Genomic DNA, 20,498 nt, shown 5'->3' on the forward strand with positions numbered 1-20,498 from the left:
CTCTCGAACATGTTTCTGTAGAAAACAACCCTCCAATAAATTCATAAAAGTGTTGCTAGCATGCGAGTGACCAATCCACAAGTTGCAGTCAATATCTGGAAAGTTAAAATCCCCTATTACAAGACATTCTGATTTACTGGGCCATTCTATTTCTCTGCACAACTGTTCATTGTACTCATCAGAGTCATTAGGCCTAAAAAATACTCTTACACTCATTTTCCCTTTCCTAGTGTTTATGTCACACCAAACAGACTTAACATTGCAGTGCCCACCCATGTCAAGTCAATGCACTTCCTTAGATTTTATGTGTTTCCAACTAACAACATAATCCCTTGTCCCTTCCTACCTCGTCTGTCCTTTCTGTACACATTGTACTTCCCAAATTGCAATTCTGCACTGCTTATATCTGTGTGACACCATGTCTCTGATATCCCAACAATATTTGCCTTTGATGTCTTGATCAGAACTTCAAATTGATCAAGTTTATTTACTACACTTCTAGTATTAGTGCACATGCACTTGTTCTTACTCTTAGTTGACCTAACACAGCCCACGTATTTACTTGTTCCATGATGACTCCCAGCAGCTCTTGAAGTCCCCAGCAACCTGCTCTCTAGGCTGCTGCTCATTACAATAGAAGCAGTGCAAGAATCACTTTCGCCTTTGCCTGTGGCTACTGTTAATCTTTTAGTCTGTGAATCTCCCTAATCTAGCAGTTTTCCGACCCACTTAACACTGCCTCGATAGCATCAACAAATATTCTTACACCCTTTCTATTTTTGTGTATCCCATCCCTGTAGAAGCAGTTTCTCCTGTTAGCAAACACAGACCACGCTGAAAAAAATTCTACCCCATGAACCTTGCACAATGTCTCCAGGGCTGAATTGATTGACAAGACTTTCACATACTCCCTCCTATCGTGTCTTGGCAGAATTGCAGACACTTTCAAATTTAACACTTTTAACTCACAATTTTTTTGAAGCATTGACATTTCCCCATCTCTTCCATCATGCAGTATGATTGATGACTTTTGAGGTTATGATGAACATCGTGGCAAGGTCCAATCTTCCTTACATTTTGAGGGTACAGCTCTGAAATGGTGTTCGCAGGCCAGCCGCTAGTTAGTACACAGGACCGAACCTATTAGTAACTCTCTAGGAGGCCTCCAGATCAGCTAGTGAATAATCTTGCTACCTCTACTCTGCCAGATAGTGACTGGTGGGAGTCTGAGTAGTGTGTATGTGGGAAGGCATTGTCAAGGCCACTTTATGTCAAGGATCTGGGTATATTTTTACCACATGTATGCCATATCCAAAAATTTCATTACTTCATACAGCATGTCCCCCCCCCACACTTTTTCTTACTATTGAATACACCATGAATTGCCAAACTAATAGAGTAAGCTTATCTGCGAAAAGATCTAAACCTCCCTAATACTTCCTAATTCATTTCACAAATATACATGGTCTCAATTCTAATCTCAACGATGTCCATTTCCATTTACAGTCTGGCAAACCTCATGTACTTTTCTGACAGAATCTCAGTTATCGGTTGATTCAACTACTGCTCATCTCAGTTGTTCGCTATTTATTCACTAATGATTCCTTTTGCTTCAAAGGTGGTACATGTGCATATGTCCGTTCCGATATTCCTTGTCAGAAACTTGGTAATTTGGAATCTCCTCTTTTCGATCTTCTCTGGATTAAAATCTCTCTACCTCATTGTGTCAAATTCATCTGTTGTCTCTACTGTTCTCCCGACTCCATTAATCACTTGGAGCTCTTTGACTTCATCTCTTTGCAACTTGACTTTCTCCAGTCAAACTTTCCTAACTGTGAGGTAATTTTCCTTGGTGATTTTAATGTTCACAACTCCAGCTGGCTTCCGTTTTCTAGTCACACCAACCCAGCTGGTCAAGATGCTGAGGCTTTTGCAATTACTAATGACCTTGCACAGATTGTTCATTTACCTACAAGAATACAGGACAATCCTAACCATACAGCCAACGCGCTTGATCTTTTTCTCACAAACAACCCTTCTAAGTACACGGTCAAATTGAGAGGTCCTTTAGTCACCTCAGATCACAAGTTGGTGATTCTCTTCTCCAATGGAGTCTTTATCTCATGGCTATTCCCAACCTCGTATTGTTTGGCATTACAAGAATGCAAAATGGGATGACCTGCCAGATTTCTTTCTTTTACTTGGTCGGATTACTGTTTCAAAACGTCTGATGTCAACGTTTGCTCAGATCATGTCAGTGAAATTATTCTTGCAGGAATGGAATCCTTTATCCCACACTCCACTTTAAAATCTCATCCTTTACCTAAACCTTGGTTTTCCAATAAATGTGCTAAGGCTGTTCAAGAGAAGAACATTGCATATCGTAATTGGCATGTTTCTAATTCTTCAGCTTCATTTTCTGCCTACAACAAAGCTCGCAACGATTGTAAAGCAGTGATTAATCAGTCCAAACAAGAGTTTGAACAGGCTAAGAGTAGAAAACTTGCTTCTTGCCCTAATGGTAGCCGAGCATTCTCTTCACATTAACTTCTCCACTAATGCTGGTGTCCCCCCCCCCCCAAGGTTTGGTTCTTTCCCCCACTCTTTTCCTCTTGTATATTAATGACTTTCTTCCATTGACTGGAAATCTTATCCATAGTTCTGCCAATGATAGCACATTGCATTCCACTTTCCATTTTGAGAAACCCTGCTCAATCAGCTTCAACTTCTCGAAAATCTGCTACCAATTCCTTAAATGCCAATTTCCAGGTAATTCTCCAATGGGGCAAAGACAATTTAGTTGATTTCAATCCTTCTAAAACTCCGTCTTGTCTTATATCTTGCAAAAAGGATTCTTCTGCTCCTATGCTTATCTTTGGTGACACTCCGATTTCTAGGCAAAATGATATATCTCTCTTGGGGATTACCCTGACTTCTGTCTCTCTTGGCACAAGCAAATTACAAATATTGATTCCTTTGCATCTAAAAAACTTGGTTTTCTCTTTCACTTTCGGTGTTACTTTTCTTTCAAACAGCTGTTCAGTCTGTACAAATCGCAAATCCGCCATACCATGGAATATTGTTCACACATCTGGGGTGGTGCCCCCAAAATCTCTCTCAGGCTTCTTGATTCCATTCAGGAGAGGGCAGTTAGGTTAATTAATGATTCATCTCTAACAGTCTTTACACTCACTGTCTCATAGACGTATTGTTTCTGCTGCATGCCTCTTCTACAGATATTTCCATGGGCATTGTTCTTTTGAATTGGCTTCTATAATTCCCACTCTCTCTTTCAAAACAGTCCGAACACATGCCGCCAGCAGCCAACATCCATTTACTGTCCAACTCCAAACTCACAGAACCAACTTTTCATCTTCCTCATTTATTCATTCAACTGCCGTTTTCTTGAACAACCTTCCTTCATATGTATTTCCTGAAAATTACAGTCTACAGAAGTTCAAGTCCAATGTCATCAAATATCTTCTTTCGTCTTCTCAACCTCCAACCCATGAACAGTACTAAGTACTACAGGTTCTAATACCTCTCGTTTTTGGGGTTTACAAAAAAAAAAAAAAAAAAAAAAAACTTGTTAAGTAAATCTGGAGATCTGTTACTCTTAAGATCATTCGTACCAACGTGCTCAACAATATCACCTTTTGTGCCCTCAAAAGATGATATCTGCCCTACAACGTCATCAACTTTTGCCCCTGGCCGACACCCTAGTCCTGCTCCACCTATCCTTTTTGCATGATATATTCCCCATCTCCCTGACAATAGAGTTACCGATAATAACTAGTTCCTGTGGGACCAGCGCATTCTGCCTTGGAGATTGCAGCTGTGTTGCCTGATGCACACGAGTAAGCTTTGGCGTTGAGTCGGGCAGCCGAGAGCTTGATGGGGCCCTCATATTAATTTCTTTGAGGTCATTTACCCTACACCTCAAATTCTCATAGATGCCCATCAGAATGCTGAGTTGTTGCCTAATTCCTTTACAGTCTCTGCACCTAGCACACACAAAGACATTCTCCTTGGCTAGATCATGTCCTGTTCTAGACAGGTCTGCAAATATTTCACATTTCGTCTATTGTTTTAGACTGTGATGCATTGGAGAATCGCCCCCTTCAGTTCTCCAGCGAGCCACAGCACTCTGACTATTCTGTGAACGCTGTTTTGCTGTTCTAGTCTGGGTCATGATTCCATTAAGTATAATTTAATTAACAATGAATCTTATTAAAGTATAATTAACTTTAATAAGATTAATAAATTTTACTGATTAATTGATAATACTATACTATCTAACAGATTTCTAATACAGTGCTATGTTTTTCGCTATCTAGTATTACATTAAACCTTATGCTATTCCATATCGTATAACAATGGCAGCAAGTTAAGAACATTAAATCTACAGACACTAAGCATTAACTTTTAAAATCTCTATCTAAATTCAAAAATAAACCAAGGAGCTTGGCTAGAACTATAAAGCTACTTATAGAAAATAATTTAGTATAACAATTAAGTCAATAAAACGACTAAATATAAATGAAAACTTAGCTTTCGCCGCAGCTACAAAAATCTTCTTTAACATGGTAATAACCTCGTACCGAAATAATTAAGATGACACATTAATTTTTGAAGTTTGTCACTGTTGATAATTTACTACCTTATAACAGATCACGTAATAAGAATATAAAGCATCTGTAACACTAGATAATTTATTAAAAACAATACCTAGTACTGTTCAGGGTTTTTTTGTTAGTCTTCAGAACAATAGTAATTTGCATGATATTTATGCAATCATGCAGAAATATTACTAGATAATGAGAACATCTCTATTTCTGGACAATGGAAAATGGAAGTGGCTCAATATGTCTGACAGTCCTTTCATTGTCCTGAATGCTCAAGATGTGGGAGGCAATTGTCACAATGCATTATCGCTGGAAGTAGCAATCAGGAATGGAGTCATCAGGATTACACATGATGATACATTTAGTCTGCAACAGTATTTAAGCAGGCTTTATTATTCAGGTACTTGTCAACACATTTCAAGGTCACAGTGTCTTCCAATGAAATATGCCTTAAATCATAACACCATTCCCAGTGGGCTGCAATTTTTCTATTAAGTACGATGGGTTCATAGTCTCAGGGTGTTTATTCTATATCAATTGCATGATGAAATTGCAACCAGGATTTGTTCAATCAAATATCTCTTTTTCAGCATCTTTGTTCAGTTCCAGTTCAGGGTTTGTTGTCTACGACTGGAAGAATTCTTTAGACCTGAGGAATTGGTTAGCTGATGGTAGAGGGAGTAGGACCCTCCCTGTCAGTTCTTCAGTGTTTTTCCATTTGCACAACATGAAATTGGCTACCTACCTACCTACCGACCGACCAACCGACCGAAAGGCATACAGCCTGTATTAAGATTAGTGACCAAGTATTGGAGGGGGGGGGAGTGCAAGTGGCTACAAAAGTGGAATTGCTTCTCTATCCACAGCTGCAGTTGTGAGTATGAGGTAATTGTGTCATACCACACACAAACTGATGTTAGAAATAGGCTTTATTTTAGTAGCAATAGGCTACTACTAAAATAAAGCCCATCTCTAGTAACTTCAAGCTTTAACTTTTACCCACATAGAAATGAGTGACTGTGATGCACCGACTTCCATGACTTTGGGACAATTCTGATAACAGCTTTGGGGAAAAAAAACAAACAAACAATGCTATATAATGATGGTTGGAATTAAGAGGGAAGATGCAATGAACAGAGGTATACGTGGATTTACATGAAACAGTACTTCTTACATGAAATCAAAAGAAGTTGTTTTATAAAGCTAATATTGCTAGCTTTTAGAGACAGAATTTTAAAATATAACTTAGAGCAAGAGTAATGAATCTTAGGTTATAATATTTAGTTATATTTTTTATTAAAAAAAAATTAATGAGAGGTTAATACCTTTCCTTCTTGCATAAATAAGCCAATGAAATCAATATGACCTTTTCCAGCTACATAAAATAGGATACCATCTTGCAGAGAAGTCTGGAATTCAAGAGAGAAATGACTCTCATCAATTAAAGATGACCTAACTCCTGACAGATAAAACTCTTGCCGACTATGCAGAGTGTTTCCAAATCTTACACCATTTTCAGGATTAATGTCTGGATCAGAACGAGGCTGAACAGGCAAAGCACACTGGCCAACAGGGGTTGGTTCTGGACTTGTAGGAATTAAAACTGTAGTAAGTTCTGTTGGTTTCCTTTCTTCCTTATCTTCTATTTCTCCTTTGGTAAATCGTGATGCTAATAAAATTCATAATCAGAAAACAGACAAATTCACATTTATCTATCTATCTATGTCTATATATATATATATTTCGAAACTATCATGGTAATTTTCGAAATCTATATATATAGATTTCGAAAATTACCATGATAGTTTCACATCACATCACATCACAGTTATTAAATATAGAGAGAGTTACTTTTACCAAAATATGCCAATTTCACAAAATCTAGCCAGTATGAATGATATACTGATTTATTTTAACAGATATAAGCTAATTCTCTTAATTTTAGCAATTGATTCTGCCCTTGGTTTTCTTGTGATAAGTATAATCAGACTTCTACCTATGGTTTTAGGTTCAAATTCCAATGCAACAATCTACAATTTGAAGAGAATATACAGCATTTTTGGTGAGGAATTTTTAGGCTGTGCCAAGGTTTTCCAAGTAATAAATGATCGTGACATGTTCTCAGGGTTGTATATCTATCCTCCAAATACACTAAACAGCCCCTCGAGAGTAGGAGGATGCGACTCACAACCCTTGCGGAAGCAGTAAAACAATTTCCTGCTCTACCTATCGATTCACAAATATTTTTCCTTTCAGTGTTTTCACACAAGTAGAACTAGTAAGTTTTCAAGTCTGTGTACTGTGTAGTGATAAAAATTGAATTTGTGTTGTTTTTATATTGTAGTGTTCAAAACTGAATTTACGTTTTTAGAAATTTATTTAGTGCTACAATGAATAAGCAGACATATAGGAAGTGTATCAATCATCCAGACAATTTCTGTTATGTCTGTGGATGGTTTACCCCAAAGACTCAAAGGAAAAACATTCTATGACATTATAAAACTTACGCATTCTTTTTATTTTGGATGTAAAATTGATGATCAAGACAAACATTAGGTGCCTCACAAGTGTTGTATTACCTGTATAACAAACCGTAGGAAGTGGTTACATAGAAAAATCAAAGCGTTACCTTTTGCAGTCCCTATGTTTTGGCGAGAACCATCTAACCACATTAATGATTACTACTTCTGTATGACAAATATATCTGGTATGTCTAAAAAAAGCAAACACGCTATAATATATCCAAATATACCTTCTGCAATTTGGCCCATTCCACACAGAGTGACAATTTGCCAGTACCAGTGACCCCCCTAAACTTGGGAAGATAATAGAGATCAAGTTCAAGTTGAGGATTCCCTGGAAGCCTAAAATTCACAAGATGTTGACTATCAGCCAGTAAATTCAGGTAGTGAGGTTTCTATTTTGTGTCTATTTTTCACTGTAAACTGGCACATCTGACAGTCAATTCATTAATGGAAATTAGCAGAATTATGCAAATTATTTAAAAATTCCAATTTTAACATGGTTTTACTATTTATTTTGCAAAAGAAAAAAAAAAAAACATGGAGAAATTCTTTGTCACCAACTATATTATGACAAGACAGAGAAGATATCAAAGACTGATTGCTGTCAAAAATCTGAAGGGTTGGTCATCTATCTATCCCTCTAACTTGCCTTTATTTAGTATTAGCATGGCCACATGGTGCAAGGAAGCCTATGGCTTATGCTGCACTAACCAAAAAAAAATTCAAAAAATACATTTAGTCAAGCAAGATAAGTTGAATGATTTAGTTTGAGACTTAAACTTGCTGAAAGAACAAACTGAACTGTTACAGAAGTGGAATATACTCACAGCAGGAACAAAGATTTCAGTGTTTCGAAAAAGACATGAAAAGTTTTTGAAATATTTTGTTATGGAGGACAGTATATGTTTTTGCAAAGACATTATTGGATTTCTGAAAGAACTAGGTGTCATGCATAAGTCAGATGAATGGAATTTATTCATAGATGCCATAAAATTAAGTTTAAAAGCAGTTTTGCTTCATAATGGAAATGAATTTCCATCAGTTCCTATTTCATTCAGTTGGACTTAAAGACAGAAAGCATGTCTAAGGTTCTACATGCTATAAAATACCAGGATTATGGTTGGAACATATGCAGTGATCTTAAGTTCATTGGTTTGCAGGGGGGTTTCACAAAATATTGTTGTTTTTTGTGTTTCTTTTACAGCCGCATGACAGACGAATATTATGTTGTGCAACATTGGGACAAGCGGGACGAGTTCGTAACAGGACAATGTAATGTAAAAAAATATATCCTTTGGTGCAATCAAACAAGATTCTTCTTCCACACCCCTGCATATCAAACTTGGATTGATGAAAAATTTTGTGAAGAGACTAGATAAAGAAGGTACAGAAACTCCCCCTCTTACGCAATACTCAATTTATGGAAATTCGACTTTACGTAAGTTTTTGCAGGATGGTGCAAACTTAAAAAAATTGTGGAAACGTATTTTGCACATCCCTTAGGAATAAATGGGGGTATCTTGAAAATATCATAATGTGAACCCAATAACACATTTTTTTTTTTTTTTTTTTTTGGTAATTCATTACAAGACCTCGGGAAGTTGAAATTTTCACTATATAACTAAGCTATTTATTTCTCTAATGGTCATTTTTATAATGTAAATTGCACTCAACTTGCATCATTATCATATGTTCCGTTATAAGAATCAATTTTGAATGCCTTTGTGATATTTTTCTAAAGCACATTTTTGGAGGTCACTACCATAAAACAATACCAACAATTTGCACTTTCCTGTTTATTGGGCTTTTCTGTTAGCGCAATCTATTATAAACAGGTAGTAAACTCGATCTTATTGCATTTGCAATAATACCAATAACTGAAATTCTGTGGGTTTTTACGTTACGGTGTTATGATGAAATTAGTTCCCCTTCACTGAAATCTTCAATCATATAAAAAACATAAATAAATTTTTAGAATCTTCTTTTCATTCCTATTTACTTATTATAATGTGGAAGGAAAAGGGACCAACAGAAAGTGCAAGTGCTGACATTGCTAGGAAATGAAACAAAATTGATTTAGAAATGAAGATGATTAAGAAGTATGAAGCAGGACAAAGTTTGTCATCTATTGCATGGAATTAGGTCTTGCTGCTTCAAAAGTGAATACTATTTTAAAGGACAGTGCACATATAACAGACCATGTTAAAGGATCAATGCATTTAAATCAACAGTGATCACAAAAGAGCGTTCAGGTGCTATATCGAAGATGGAAAAGCTATTAATAATATGGATGGAAAATCAGATATAGAAGAGAGTGCCCCTGAGTCCAATGGCCATTCAAGCAAAACAAGAAGTATTTATGAAGATATTAAGGATAAGTACGGCGAACCCCAAGCCAAGTTTGTGGCAAGCAACAGGTGGTTTAATAGGTTCAAGCATTGCACTGGTTTCCAACACATTAAAGTATGTGGTGAAGTCGCCAGTGCCTCAAAAGGTAAAACTTGCTGATGTTATGCCTGTCTCCTCTCTCTTTTTTGTAATTTTATAATTTTGAAATATTTGTAATTTCAAAATTATAAAATTTCTGCACATGAGATAAAAAAAATTGAATAAATAGTTCTATTCACACGTTCGTTGAACATTTCTTTCTTGCTTCAATCAAATTCAGCGCGCATAGCTGTGAGTGCTGCATAAGCATTTAGGAAAATTCCAACTTATGTAGAGTTCCGCAGAACGCAACCCTTACATAAGCTGGGGAGTGGCTGTAATGGATTTGCATATTTGAGAAGTATGTTTCCTAATTTAACATATGCTAAACTTAAGGAATTTTTGTAGGACCCCAAATTAGGAAACTCCTGTGAAAGGAGATGTGTTTGAAACCCAGTTAAAGGAGGTTGAACTGGGTTTCAAACTGCAGCTTGGCGATTATTTAAGGCAGTATTACATGGTCTTTTGGGTAATAGAAAACAACAAAACTATGAAATGTTGGTGTCTAATTTACTCGAATGCTACAAAAACATGGGCTGTTGAATGTCATTGAAAATTCATTTTCTTCATTCACATCTTGAATTTTTATCCGAAAATCTGGGAAATGTGAGTGATGAACAAGGGGAGCGGTTTCATCAAGATATTTCCACGATAGAAAAGCAGTACCAAGGTTGCTGGGATCCTGTAATGATGGGGAATTACTGTTGGTTCTTTGTGAGAGAGAGTTAGCAGGAATACAAGAGAAAATCCCTTTGTAGCAAACATTTTTAAGGACAATTATAGGGTATGCTGATTATATATTATTGAAATATAACTATGATTTATATTTTTTTCAAAGTAAAATGAGTTATAGAGAACATATCATTTTTTTTTTTTACACTTATATTACAAACTTGAATTATACATATATATCCCTTTATTTTAACAATAAACGTTGATACATCTTTTGATGTAAACGTGATAGACTTTTTATAGTGCATTTATTTCCTCCAGAATCTCATATTTTAACTGCAGAGGTATAAACAAATATATTTTTTGTTGGCTAGTTGTATCAGAACATCACATATTTAAAAACAACATATGATAGCCATTACAAATAAAATTGGTGATATACTCATAGATCAGTTTCAATATTGAACTCATCTTCATTATTACAATCTACATTACTCATGGAACAGTGGTAACCAACATCTGTAAATTCATATATAAAAATTTAAATCCTTATTCAATTGAAGAGTAAAATTAATCGAATCTCTGGATCATTCACCTATTATATAGTGCTGGTGATTTCAATATACAACTGGATTTGGAGAATGGAAAGGAATTTTGTAAGTTTATTAAAAAAATCTTCAATTTGGATTTATCATCAGATACATCAATAAATACTATTACTACAATAAATATGGAACCACTATTGATGGTGTATTCAGTCATGAATCAAATCTATTGAATCAAAAAATTATGTATCTTATTTTAGTTATCAGAGACCAATAATTTCTGTAGCTGAAATACAGAATGTTTCAAAAAAAAAAAAAGTTATTTTTTACATTTATCACAATAATCATAGTGTCACAATTTAAAGATGTTTTCAATGCCTGCCGGATTATGCACCTGGTATACATTACATAATTTTTTAAAAATATTTTGCTTGAAGTATACAATATTTCATCTTTTTCTAATGTACTGCAATATGTATTGTATGTAATTTTTTAGTTTTAAATAAAAAATTAAATATGTAAAAGATGCTGTTTTTTAACCCTTTTATTTAAAAAAAACAAAAAATTAATTCTACTGAAAATTTTTAAAAATGTTATTGGCTTAAAATTTAAAGATTAAACTTTAAACGGTCTTTTCAATTTTTCAGCTTAAAAAACAATTACAAAGCAAAATGTCAAATGTGTACATGCATATATATTTATGCTTATTATGTGTATAAATAGTTTTAAAAAAAATTTTAGAAGTTATATATCGCTATTATTTTTCACTTCAATTTTCAAATTTATTTCAAATTTGGCATGATGTGAAATGCACAAAACTGGAATATCAAGCATATTGCTAACTTTCTATGCTGAGTCAATATTGCCTTTGTGTTTGAATAATAATGGATTTGTTATTAATCAAAATTATTATGGATCTTTGTAACGAATCATTCAAAAAATACCTTCTTTAAGACCATTAGCATCTTTGCTATACAAAGCAGATAAGTGAAGTCACTAGATTACATGAGGAGAGTTCTACAAATAACTTAAAGTAGAACAAACACAATTCCATGCTTCATAATAACAGTGGGAACCTGTCAGTTTCTCAATCTAGTGGTGACATGTAAAAGTAGAACAAACACGGTGGTGAAGAGCTTGTTAGGCTTATATTAATATTATATCTCTCTATACATTAAAATAGGTTTCCTCCTAGTGATATTTATTCAATGGGAAAACAGGGCAGGGCAATTACGTCACTTATTCGGGCCATAACTGCCTCCATAACGGTCACCTTGTGTACATGCTTCACTGTCTAATACATAACCATGTGGAGCATCATTTGATGTTCCATTGTAATGTTAGCTGATGAAGGGACCCAATATAATTTGTATATTTGTAAATAGTTTAGTATTTTGTAAATATTTTAAATATTTGTATAGTTTGTAAATAGTTTAGTATTTTGTAAATATTTTAAATATTTGTATAGTTTGTAAATATTTTAGTCTTGCTATTTCGGATGCTGCTGTTGTTGTTGTTGTTGTTGTTATTTGGTTTTTAGGAGCATTATCAACTAAGGCCATATTGCTCCGGGGATATGCAGTGGTCATTTCCTGACCTTTCTGCATCCTCCATATTTGGTGGTCACGGGCTCGAACCCCGGTCCGATCAAGAAGCATGTGCTACGCACTGCAGCTCCTGCCCACCTGGCTACGGAAGCACCATTTCGGATGCAACAATATTCCTCATGCATTATGGAACCTGAAGCAAAAGGCCTTTTCCTAAGTGACTTATGTAAATGAAGGAAAATACTTACATAGCGGGCTAAAATCTGTTATTTGGATAACACTTGTCTCTGTGCAGTGGGTGTGGTCGTAGAACGAAGTGATTGTACGGTCAAGTTCTGTGATTGGGTGATTATTATGAATGTGTTTTGTTTCTGATTATTTTGTGTCTTAGCTTATGGGGTTGCTTAGCTTAGGTAGGGTGTTTATTCTCCCATCATGCTGTTTCAAAATTGGAAAATGAGTTCCCGATTTTAAAACAGCGGCAAGTGTGGGGGATAAACACGTTAGGCATGTCAACCTAGGACAACAGGGGCAGGGACAAACAGTGAGTGGCAGCTGCCAGTCATTGCTTTCTTCTGACTTTTAGTCGAAGTATGGAGTGGTACCCAAGATCTGAATTTTTGAAGTCGACAATGAAATATAGGTTCTACTGCTCAACATGGTCATTAGCATTAGTAGAAGCATATGATGCAAGAAAGCATGCTTATATAGCATCAGACAAAAAAAAAAAAACATTTCATACATCCATTCCATCTAAACGCTTGTCCAGTTTCTCCTTGAATTTATTTACGCTATCAACTTCAACAACAACGACAGAAGTTTGTTCCAGCAATCAACAACCAGCTGGCTCAAGGCAAATTTCCGCATATCTATTCTATAACTGTCTTTCCTCAATTTGAATTTATGCCCCCTCAGATTCGTAATCTGAGCAAGAGGAAGAATCCCATCAGAATTAAGTCTGCTCAATCCATTCCAGGCCTTATACACCTTGCAGGTGCCTAGTCTCCATATGCTGAAATTTGCAGAACTTAAGCCTTTCTTGGTAAGACCACCCCTTTGTTCCCCTCACCAATTTTGTTGCCCTTCTCTGTACTCACTCAAGCAACTCTACATCCTTCCTAAAATGAGGCCTCCAGACCTGTAGGCAGTACTCAAAGTGTGGCTTGACCATTGCCTTATACAAATGGATAATCACCTCCTATTAGTAGTTCCAACTTTAAGTAAATATCACATCTTCTACATCTGTCATTGTAGAAGATGAAAGCTTAAATAGATTCAAGGCAGAACTAGACAAACATTTGGAATGAGTGAATGGGTGAAATGAGAAGAGGGTGTTTTTTTTTTTTTTTTGGCTGATGCTATATAAGCTTGCTTTCTTGCATCATGTGCCTTTGCTAATACTAATATCCCTTGTAATTGTTTGTCCCTGAATGCTGTCTGCAGGCCTTTAAATCTGAGACCTTGCTTTCAAATTCTCCCATACCTTCTTTTCCTGTCTTTCCTTTCTATAAACATTGTACTCTCCATATTCACATATCACATCATAGCACCATGTGTCTCTGATATTCCTATAATGTCCACATTTGTTAACCTAACCAATGCTTCAAATTCCTCAAATTTATTTACTCTACTTCTAGCATGTGTGCAAGTATAACAGCATCCATTTTTGTTCCTGTTAACCCAAACATATCCCATGCAATTGTTTGTCCGTGAATGCTTTCTGCAGGCCTTTAAATACAGACCTTGCTTTCCAGGCTATTGTGTGTCCTAATGGAAGAAAGAAAAGCACAAGAATTACTTTCACTTCTACTGCTATTATACTATTAGTCTGTGTATATTTCTGAGCTAGCAGTTTTCTGACCCACCTAGCACTGTCTTGATAGCATCGACAAATATTCTTTGCTCCTTCTATTTAAGCATATCCGATTCCTGTAAAAACAGTCTCTCCTGTTTAGAAGCACAAACTATGCTGGGAAAAATTCTATCCCATGAACCTTGCACAGTTTCTCCACAGCTGATATGAGTGACAAGGCTCTTATCATCTGTTCCTTCCTATTCTGTTTGGACAGAATTGTGGAGACTTTCAAATTTAATCCTAATTTACAACTTTTTCTCGACTATTATTAATAACACATTATTGTGCCATGCATTTGAGACAATGAAATATGAGAATGCATGCATGCTCAGATTTATATGTTTGTTTAAATAAATAGCACCCATCACTGACAACATTGCCATAAGTTGATGGAGACCATTTCTATGTCATAAACTTTAAGAGCCACAGTATTCTAGGTTTAATCTTATTGCAGTAAACTCCAAGTGGGGCACACTAGAGAAATTATGAAATAAGATTATGATTCAATTCAATTATAATTCAATTATGATTATGATTCCATTCACAGTTGTGTCACCAATGCAACCCACAATAATAATAATTTTAATACAGAAATGCAATTTGGCATCAAATTTTGCACTATTAACCATTTTTTGACACCAATTTTAGATAAGAAAGCTATAATGAATTATAGGGGGGGATCAGATATTTGGTATCTTAATAAATTGTAAAGAATTACGTTTGTATTCTTTAAACACGAAGTCCCGTCATTCTGTTGAGTAATAACTCCATTGTGGTACACGCTGTAGTTTATTATCTTTTATAAAGTTTTTTACAGAATGAACTACTTAAAAAGTCACTTGATGCTAATAGCATTCCTGAATGATCAACAGATTTTTAAAAACAAAAGAATCTTACTTTGCTAAAGAATGGAAAAAAACTTTGAAAATTTTGTACTTAAAAAAATTTAATCAACCGTCAAAATAATGTTTGTCTTAAGATGATGATAAATATGAAAAGTAAATATTAATAAATGCTAATGAAATATTTCTAAAATTGCCCTGAAAAGCCTTAAAAATTATGTCTGACCTTCATTTGGAGTTTCCAAATTATGGACATTAACGTCAAAAGGGGATACTGTTGTTATATGATCAGGATCTCCTAATGGACAGCTAGCAAGTGATGCACCTTGTCTGTTCTGAGTACTTGCAAAATTCTGGAATTTTCCATTCACAGTTGTGTCACCAATGCAACCCACAAAATTACTTATGACTGGTGTGGCATTAGGATTAACAATATAATTGTCTGGTATACCACCAAAATAGAGGGGTGTAGAAATACTAACCAAAGCTTCAATCGGGAGTGCAACTTCAACTGAATCTATATCATCAATATCAAGCCTCATTTGTAAAACTGCTTTTGTTGCTGTCACATAATGCCATTCTTTGTCATTATATTTAACATCAGGGCTTGTCCTGATTTCACCACCAGGCTGACTATGCATTACAAGAGTTCCTGCAGATAGTGAAATAGAGATATAACTAGTTTGATCATCATTAGCGGCATAAAATATTAGCCCATCAGCATTCATTGTTTTAAATTTGAAAGTAAGTTGTGCATATTTCTCTAAGTCAGTAGAAGGCATACCAACGTAGCCTGGCTCATCTTCCAAAAATGATACTGTACGTGCAATCTGAAAAAAAAAAAAAAAAAAAACATTAAAAAATTATAAAAATTAACTCTCATTAAAGTTGGTTTTCATAAATATTTATTGATATCACAGCAATTTATTTGCAACCTAATACAACCAACACTAATACAAGGCATCTGAAAATGAGAGGTGAATTTACATTTTATACAAAATGTGCAAACGGTTATAATACAAACTGATTTTGTAATAAAATTAAACATATTGTGCTCTCAGTTTCAAATTGTATATTAAAGAAAATTATGTTTTGGAGAGGGCTAGCTGTGACCTTGGGACAATCATAGCTGCTAACTTTTGACTTTCAAAAAGTCATTTGTAAGAAGGAGGAAAACAGAGGAGATTTGTTGGAAAAGTGAGAGGTTTTTTAATGTCCACACTCACAAGGAATTAAATTTCATTGGCAAAATATGCATTATATTAAGATTATTACTATATTTAATATATCCTTCCCTAACTATACAACAATGTCCTTACCTAACTATATTAGGTGCATTATATATTAAAATACAGGCATAGGATTGTTTATTTATTAGTACCATATGCTTTTATGCTAATATTAGCTTACCTAACATTTTTCTGTCTGTGGATTTCTGTTTGGATATTCTATTAGACCTAACTGATTTTGAGAGCTTCAAGAAAGATACTGTTTAGACTTTGTCGGCTTCATGAATGATGAGTCAAAGTTTTGTTTATAACAATGGCCCTGCTGTCTAGGCATGATTGTAAGGAGTATTTCCCAAGTTTCACCAGAAAGAGATCTGAACTCAGTTTTTGTTTTTATAACCTGGCTGAATATTTTCTCACACTCAGCATCACTATGAGGAACTGTTAAAATGCCAAGCATGATTTGGGAGAATTGTTATGTTTCAAGCTTCCCTTTCAGTTTCCTGAATGATCAATTCTTTCCTCATTTCATAGTAGAATCTGGCAGTTCTATAAGCTGAAATTGGCAGATCTGATGCAGCAAAATATCTAATGCTTTTTCTATTTCTTTATCTTTAACAATACCAAGAAGTACTGGAAACTTCTCTATAAAAAATTTCAAATTTGAAAATGTGTAGTGCCAATTGATGAAATTTGTGCTACCTCAGCATTCAGGAAAACAATTTTTCAACTGGTAAAATAAATTTTCAATATATCTTGGGAGAATGCCCTCAGTACATGGATGTGAGGTACATTGGATTGAAGAACTATGTTTGTATTTTCAATTGTTGGCATAACATTTATAGGAAACGAGCACATTGCTTTATTCAAGGTAAAAGAGAGAATCATTAAGGAAGTGATAGCCTTCATCTGTGAAATTAAGTAAATACTGCACAATGAAAGACCAGTGAGACTACGATGCTTCTACACCCAAGATTATTATGTTTGGTAAGTTGCTGCAATACAAGCAGCAAGTGCTGACTCATTGCAGTTGACAACTAGCCTTTTGTCAGAAATCAACCACATGGTTTGGTCCATGTAGTTGATTTATGTACACTTTGGGAACTGTATAGGAAATATCAGGTTTAATCATCTGTGATCAGTAGCACGTTATTCTATGGGCAAAAAGGGCAGCCCCAAAGCTCCCAAATCAATATTCTATAAACTCATTTTTGTAGTAAAAAAAATCGGAAATTAAATTTGGGTCCCATAACTGGGGACCCTAGATTGTAGGTGTGATGTAGGCGTATGGCAACATATGAAATATAAACAGGGCAGAGCGCATTGCCGTGTACAGACCAGCCCTATGCAATGACCCTATCCCGTAATGTATTTTCCATGGGACCTTAGAGTCTCATTCCACCCCCTATTCTGCTGACAAGACCCGAAGGACTTCCGGCGGCGAAATCAGCGCGTTAGTAAATGATATCTACTACTTATCAGCAGTAACCAAAGCAAATGTATAACTGAATTTTATTGTTTTTATTTCAAAATAGAAACCATCTCCGTGAAACGGACCATTATAGTTGTCAATCTTAAAATCCTATATCACATTACACATGGTTAGAAGAATAAAATTCAGTTACATTTGCTCTGGTTATTGTTGATAAGTAGTAGATATCATTTACTACCGCACTGATTTCGCCACTGGAGGTCCTTCGGCTCGAATGGGATTTTAAGATTGACAACTATAACGGTCTGTGTCATCCCCGTGGTACAGAGAGTACATATGGCTGATTGCTGATATCAACATAGTGTGTGCCAACAAGTGTATTGTGTATTACTGTATTAACAATAAGTGTATAGGTTACAAACGTTGTTTAATAAATAAAGAGAAAATTCGAGGTAGGTATTAATACTAGTATTTTGTTGTTAAAATATTTATTTTATATTTTATACTAATTCTAACACATGATTTGGCGCTGGCTCTTTCCCGTGATAGTGTACAATTAATTTAAACAAATTTTCTTTCATTTTATTTTCTGTAATTGGGGTAGAATACTGGATTTCTATTTTTACATTGTACATTCAAACATTATTTTACTTAATTATGAAAAATTATTAGATGAATAAAGTAAAAAATAATAAATTATACAATATACGGATACAAAAATAATATTTTAGGACGATGAAAAGAACGTACGAATCTGGGTTTCAAAAAAGAAAGAAGCAGAAAATTAGAGAGGCGAAATTAAAAAAGAAACAAACCTCATTACAGGATTTTGTAGCAATAAAAAATCGAGAAGATGACAGCAGCAAAACAGAAGAAAATAGGATAGAAAATGAACCTTCCAACTCTACAGTATCAGCCGGCATTATTATTGATCAAATTGAAAACAATACCAACAACGCAACGGTTTACAATATTAATGATAACAATGATAAAAATATTAATACAAATATCAATGATAATAATGATCAAAATACGAATGCAATACATACAAATAATATCAAACATAAAACATATACTAAAGATATTGCTTTATGGCCAAACCCATCACAAATGATTTTACTGAGTTTTGCTTTCGCGAAAAACTGCAAAATTTTGGAAACATTAAATTCAAATCGAAATTTTAATTGTGATGGAAAAATCATTACAAGAAAATTAAAGGAATCCCATTTCTATTTAAGTAGAGCTTTTTTCTGGTACCACAGAAAAAAAGAGTGGTTAATATTTTCAGAAACCACAAAATCTGTGTTTTATTTGCAAATTGTTTTCAGTTAAATCAAAAAAATTTATTAGTTACTGGTGTAATGATTGGAAACATACTGTTGATATTTTAAAAAGGCATGATGAGCCTAAAGAACATAAGGAAAATGTGTGTGTACATAAAGTGCTTGAAAAGTGTAGGAAGAATTGATTTAGAGTTGATAAAAGCTTATGAAAAGCAAACAAATTATTGGCATGAGGTTCTAAAAAGAGTTATGGTGAAAGAGGCCTATGCGCTCCGGATTCATATTATTGAAATGAAAAAATTATAATTCCTCAGAGCGGTTTAATACTAGAACATACATACAAAGAACGGTTAATATACAAAAGAGCTTTCGGCTGAGTAGACAGCCTTCTTCGGTTAAACAGAAAATATATTAAATGACAGTTAGAATGGAGATGTGCACTGCCAAGTTGGTGTGTGAGGCACGTGGCCAATTGTTTGAGGTTGAAGTTTGTGGCTGTGACGTATGGTGGTGACGCGGCCAGCGTTTGTCTATGGACGGAATTATTGCTTCTGTGATGGGGTTAACTTGACAACCACTGTTCCTGTTCAAAGAGGTATCCGAGCATTTTATGTTTAACGATTCCAACCACGGCATCGCGGTGTGGGCCAATGTCGTGGTGGGTTGTCCAGACATGCTCGGCAATAGCTGAGTGTTCCACATCTGCCAAACGGATTGCCCTTTTATGTTCTGAGAGACGTTTCTCGAGCCGACGTCCAGTCTCTCCAAAGTAGCAGCTAGTGCAGTCACGGCAAGAGATGCGATAGACCAAACCGCTCTGCAGAAGGGTGGGGACAGGTGTTTTCACGTTGGAAATGAGAGAACGCAGTTTCTTGCCTGGGAGTTGGATGCACTTTATCCCATGTGATTTTAGGATTCTACCGATCTGTTGTGACAGGTTGGGGTAGTATGGGATAAATGCCCTCGTGGATGACTCACCACTGTTGACGTTACTGTTGGTCGCCATGTTGTTGCGTGCCTGTAGGTCACACCTGTCAAGGATGTCGATGGGATAGCCACACCTCGCAAGGTCCACTTTGACCCTGGTGATCTCTGTGCGTCTTTCACCTGCAGAGCTAGAGTGTGTCCGGGCGTGAGTTAGCAAGGTTCAGGCAGTGGTGAGGAGGTGACCCCATGCATGTGCTGACCGGAAGTTGGTAAATTGGCCAGCACACATAGGTTTACGATAAACTGTCGTCTTCAAGCATGTGTCTTCGCGCCGGACAAGGGTATCTAGGTATGATATGGTGTTGTTCGACTCCAGCTCAATCATGAATTTTATGAAGGGCGATAGTGAGTTGAGGTGGGTTAGGATTCGCTGACCTGAGTCTCTAGGGATAACTACGAACACATCGTCTACATAGCGACACCAAAAGGCGATGTGATCTGGTGCGTGTGTAAACGCACGTCCCTCTAA

The 20,498-nt window shown here is 35.5% G+C and overlaps 1 protein-coding gene across 1 annotated transcript in view; it reads right to left on the minus strand.

Moving 5' to 3' along the window:
* LanA (laminin subunit alpha) overlaps nt 1-20,498 on the minus strand; it is a 1,178,005-nt gene that overhangs the window by 83,197 nt on the left and 1,074,310 nt on the right. The window contains exons 56-57 of the mRNA XM_090374120.1: nt 15,325-15,928; nt 5,951-6,294 (exon numbers count right to left, since the gene is read on the minus strand). Of these exons, the coding sequence (XP_090230246.1) occupies nt 5,951-6,294; nt 15,325-15,928 (948 nt within the window). The remainder of the gene's footprint in view (nt 1-5,950; nt 6,295-15,324; nt 15,929-20,498) is intronic.

This window comes from Mastigoproctus giganteus, chromosome 5, assembly GCF_048544385.1.
Source record: "Mastigoproctus giganteus isolate SK-2022 chromosome 5, ASM4854438v1, whole genome shotgun sequence".
Lineage (NCBI taxonomy): Eukaryota > Metazoa > Arthropoda > Arachnida > Uropygi > Thelyphonidae > Mastigoproctus > Mastigoproctus giganteus.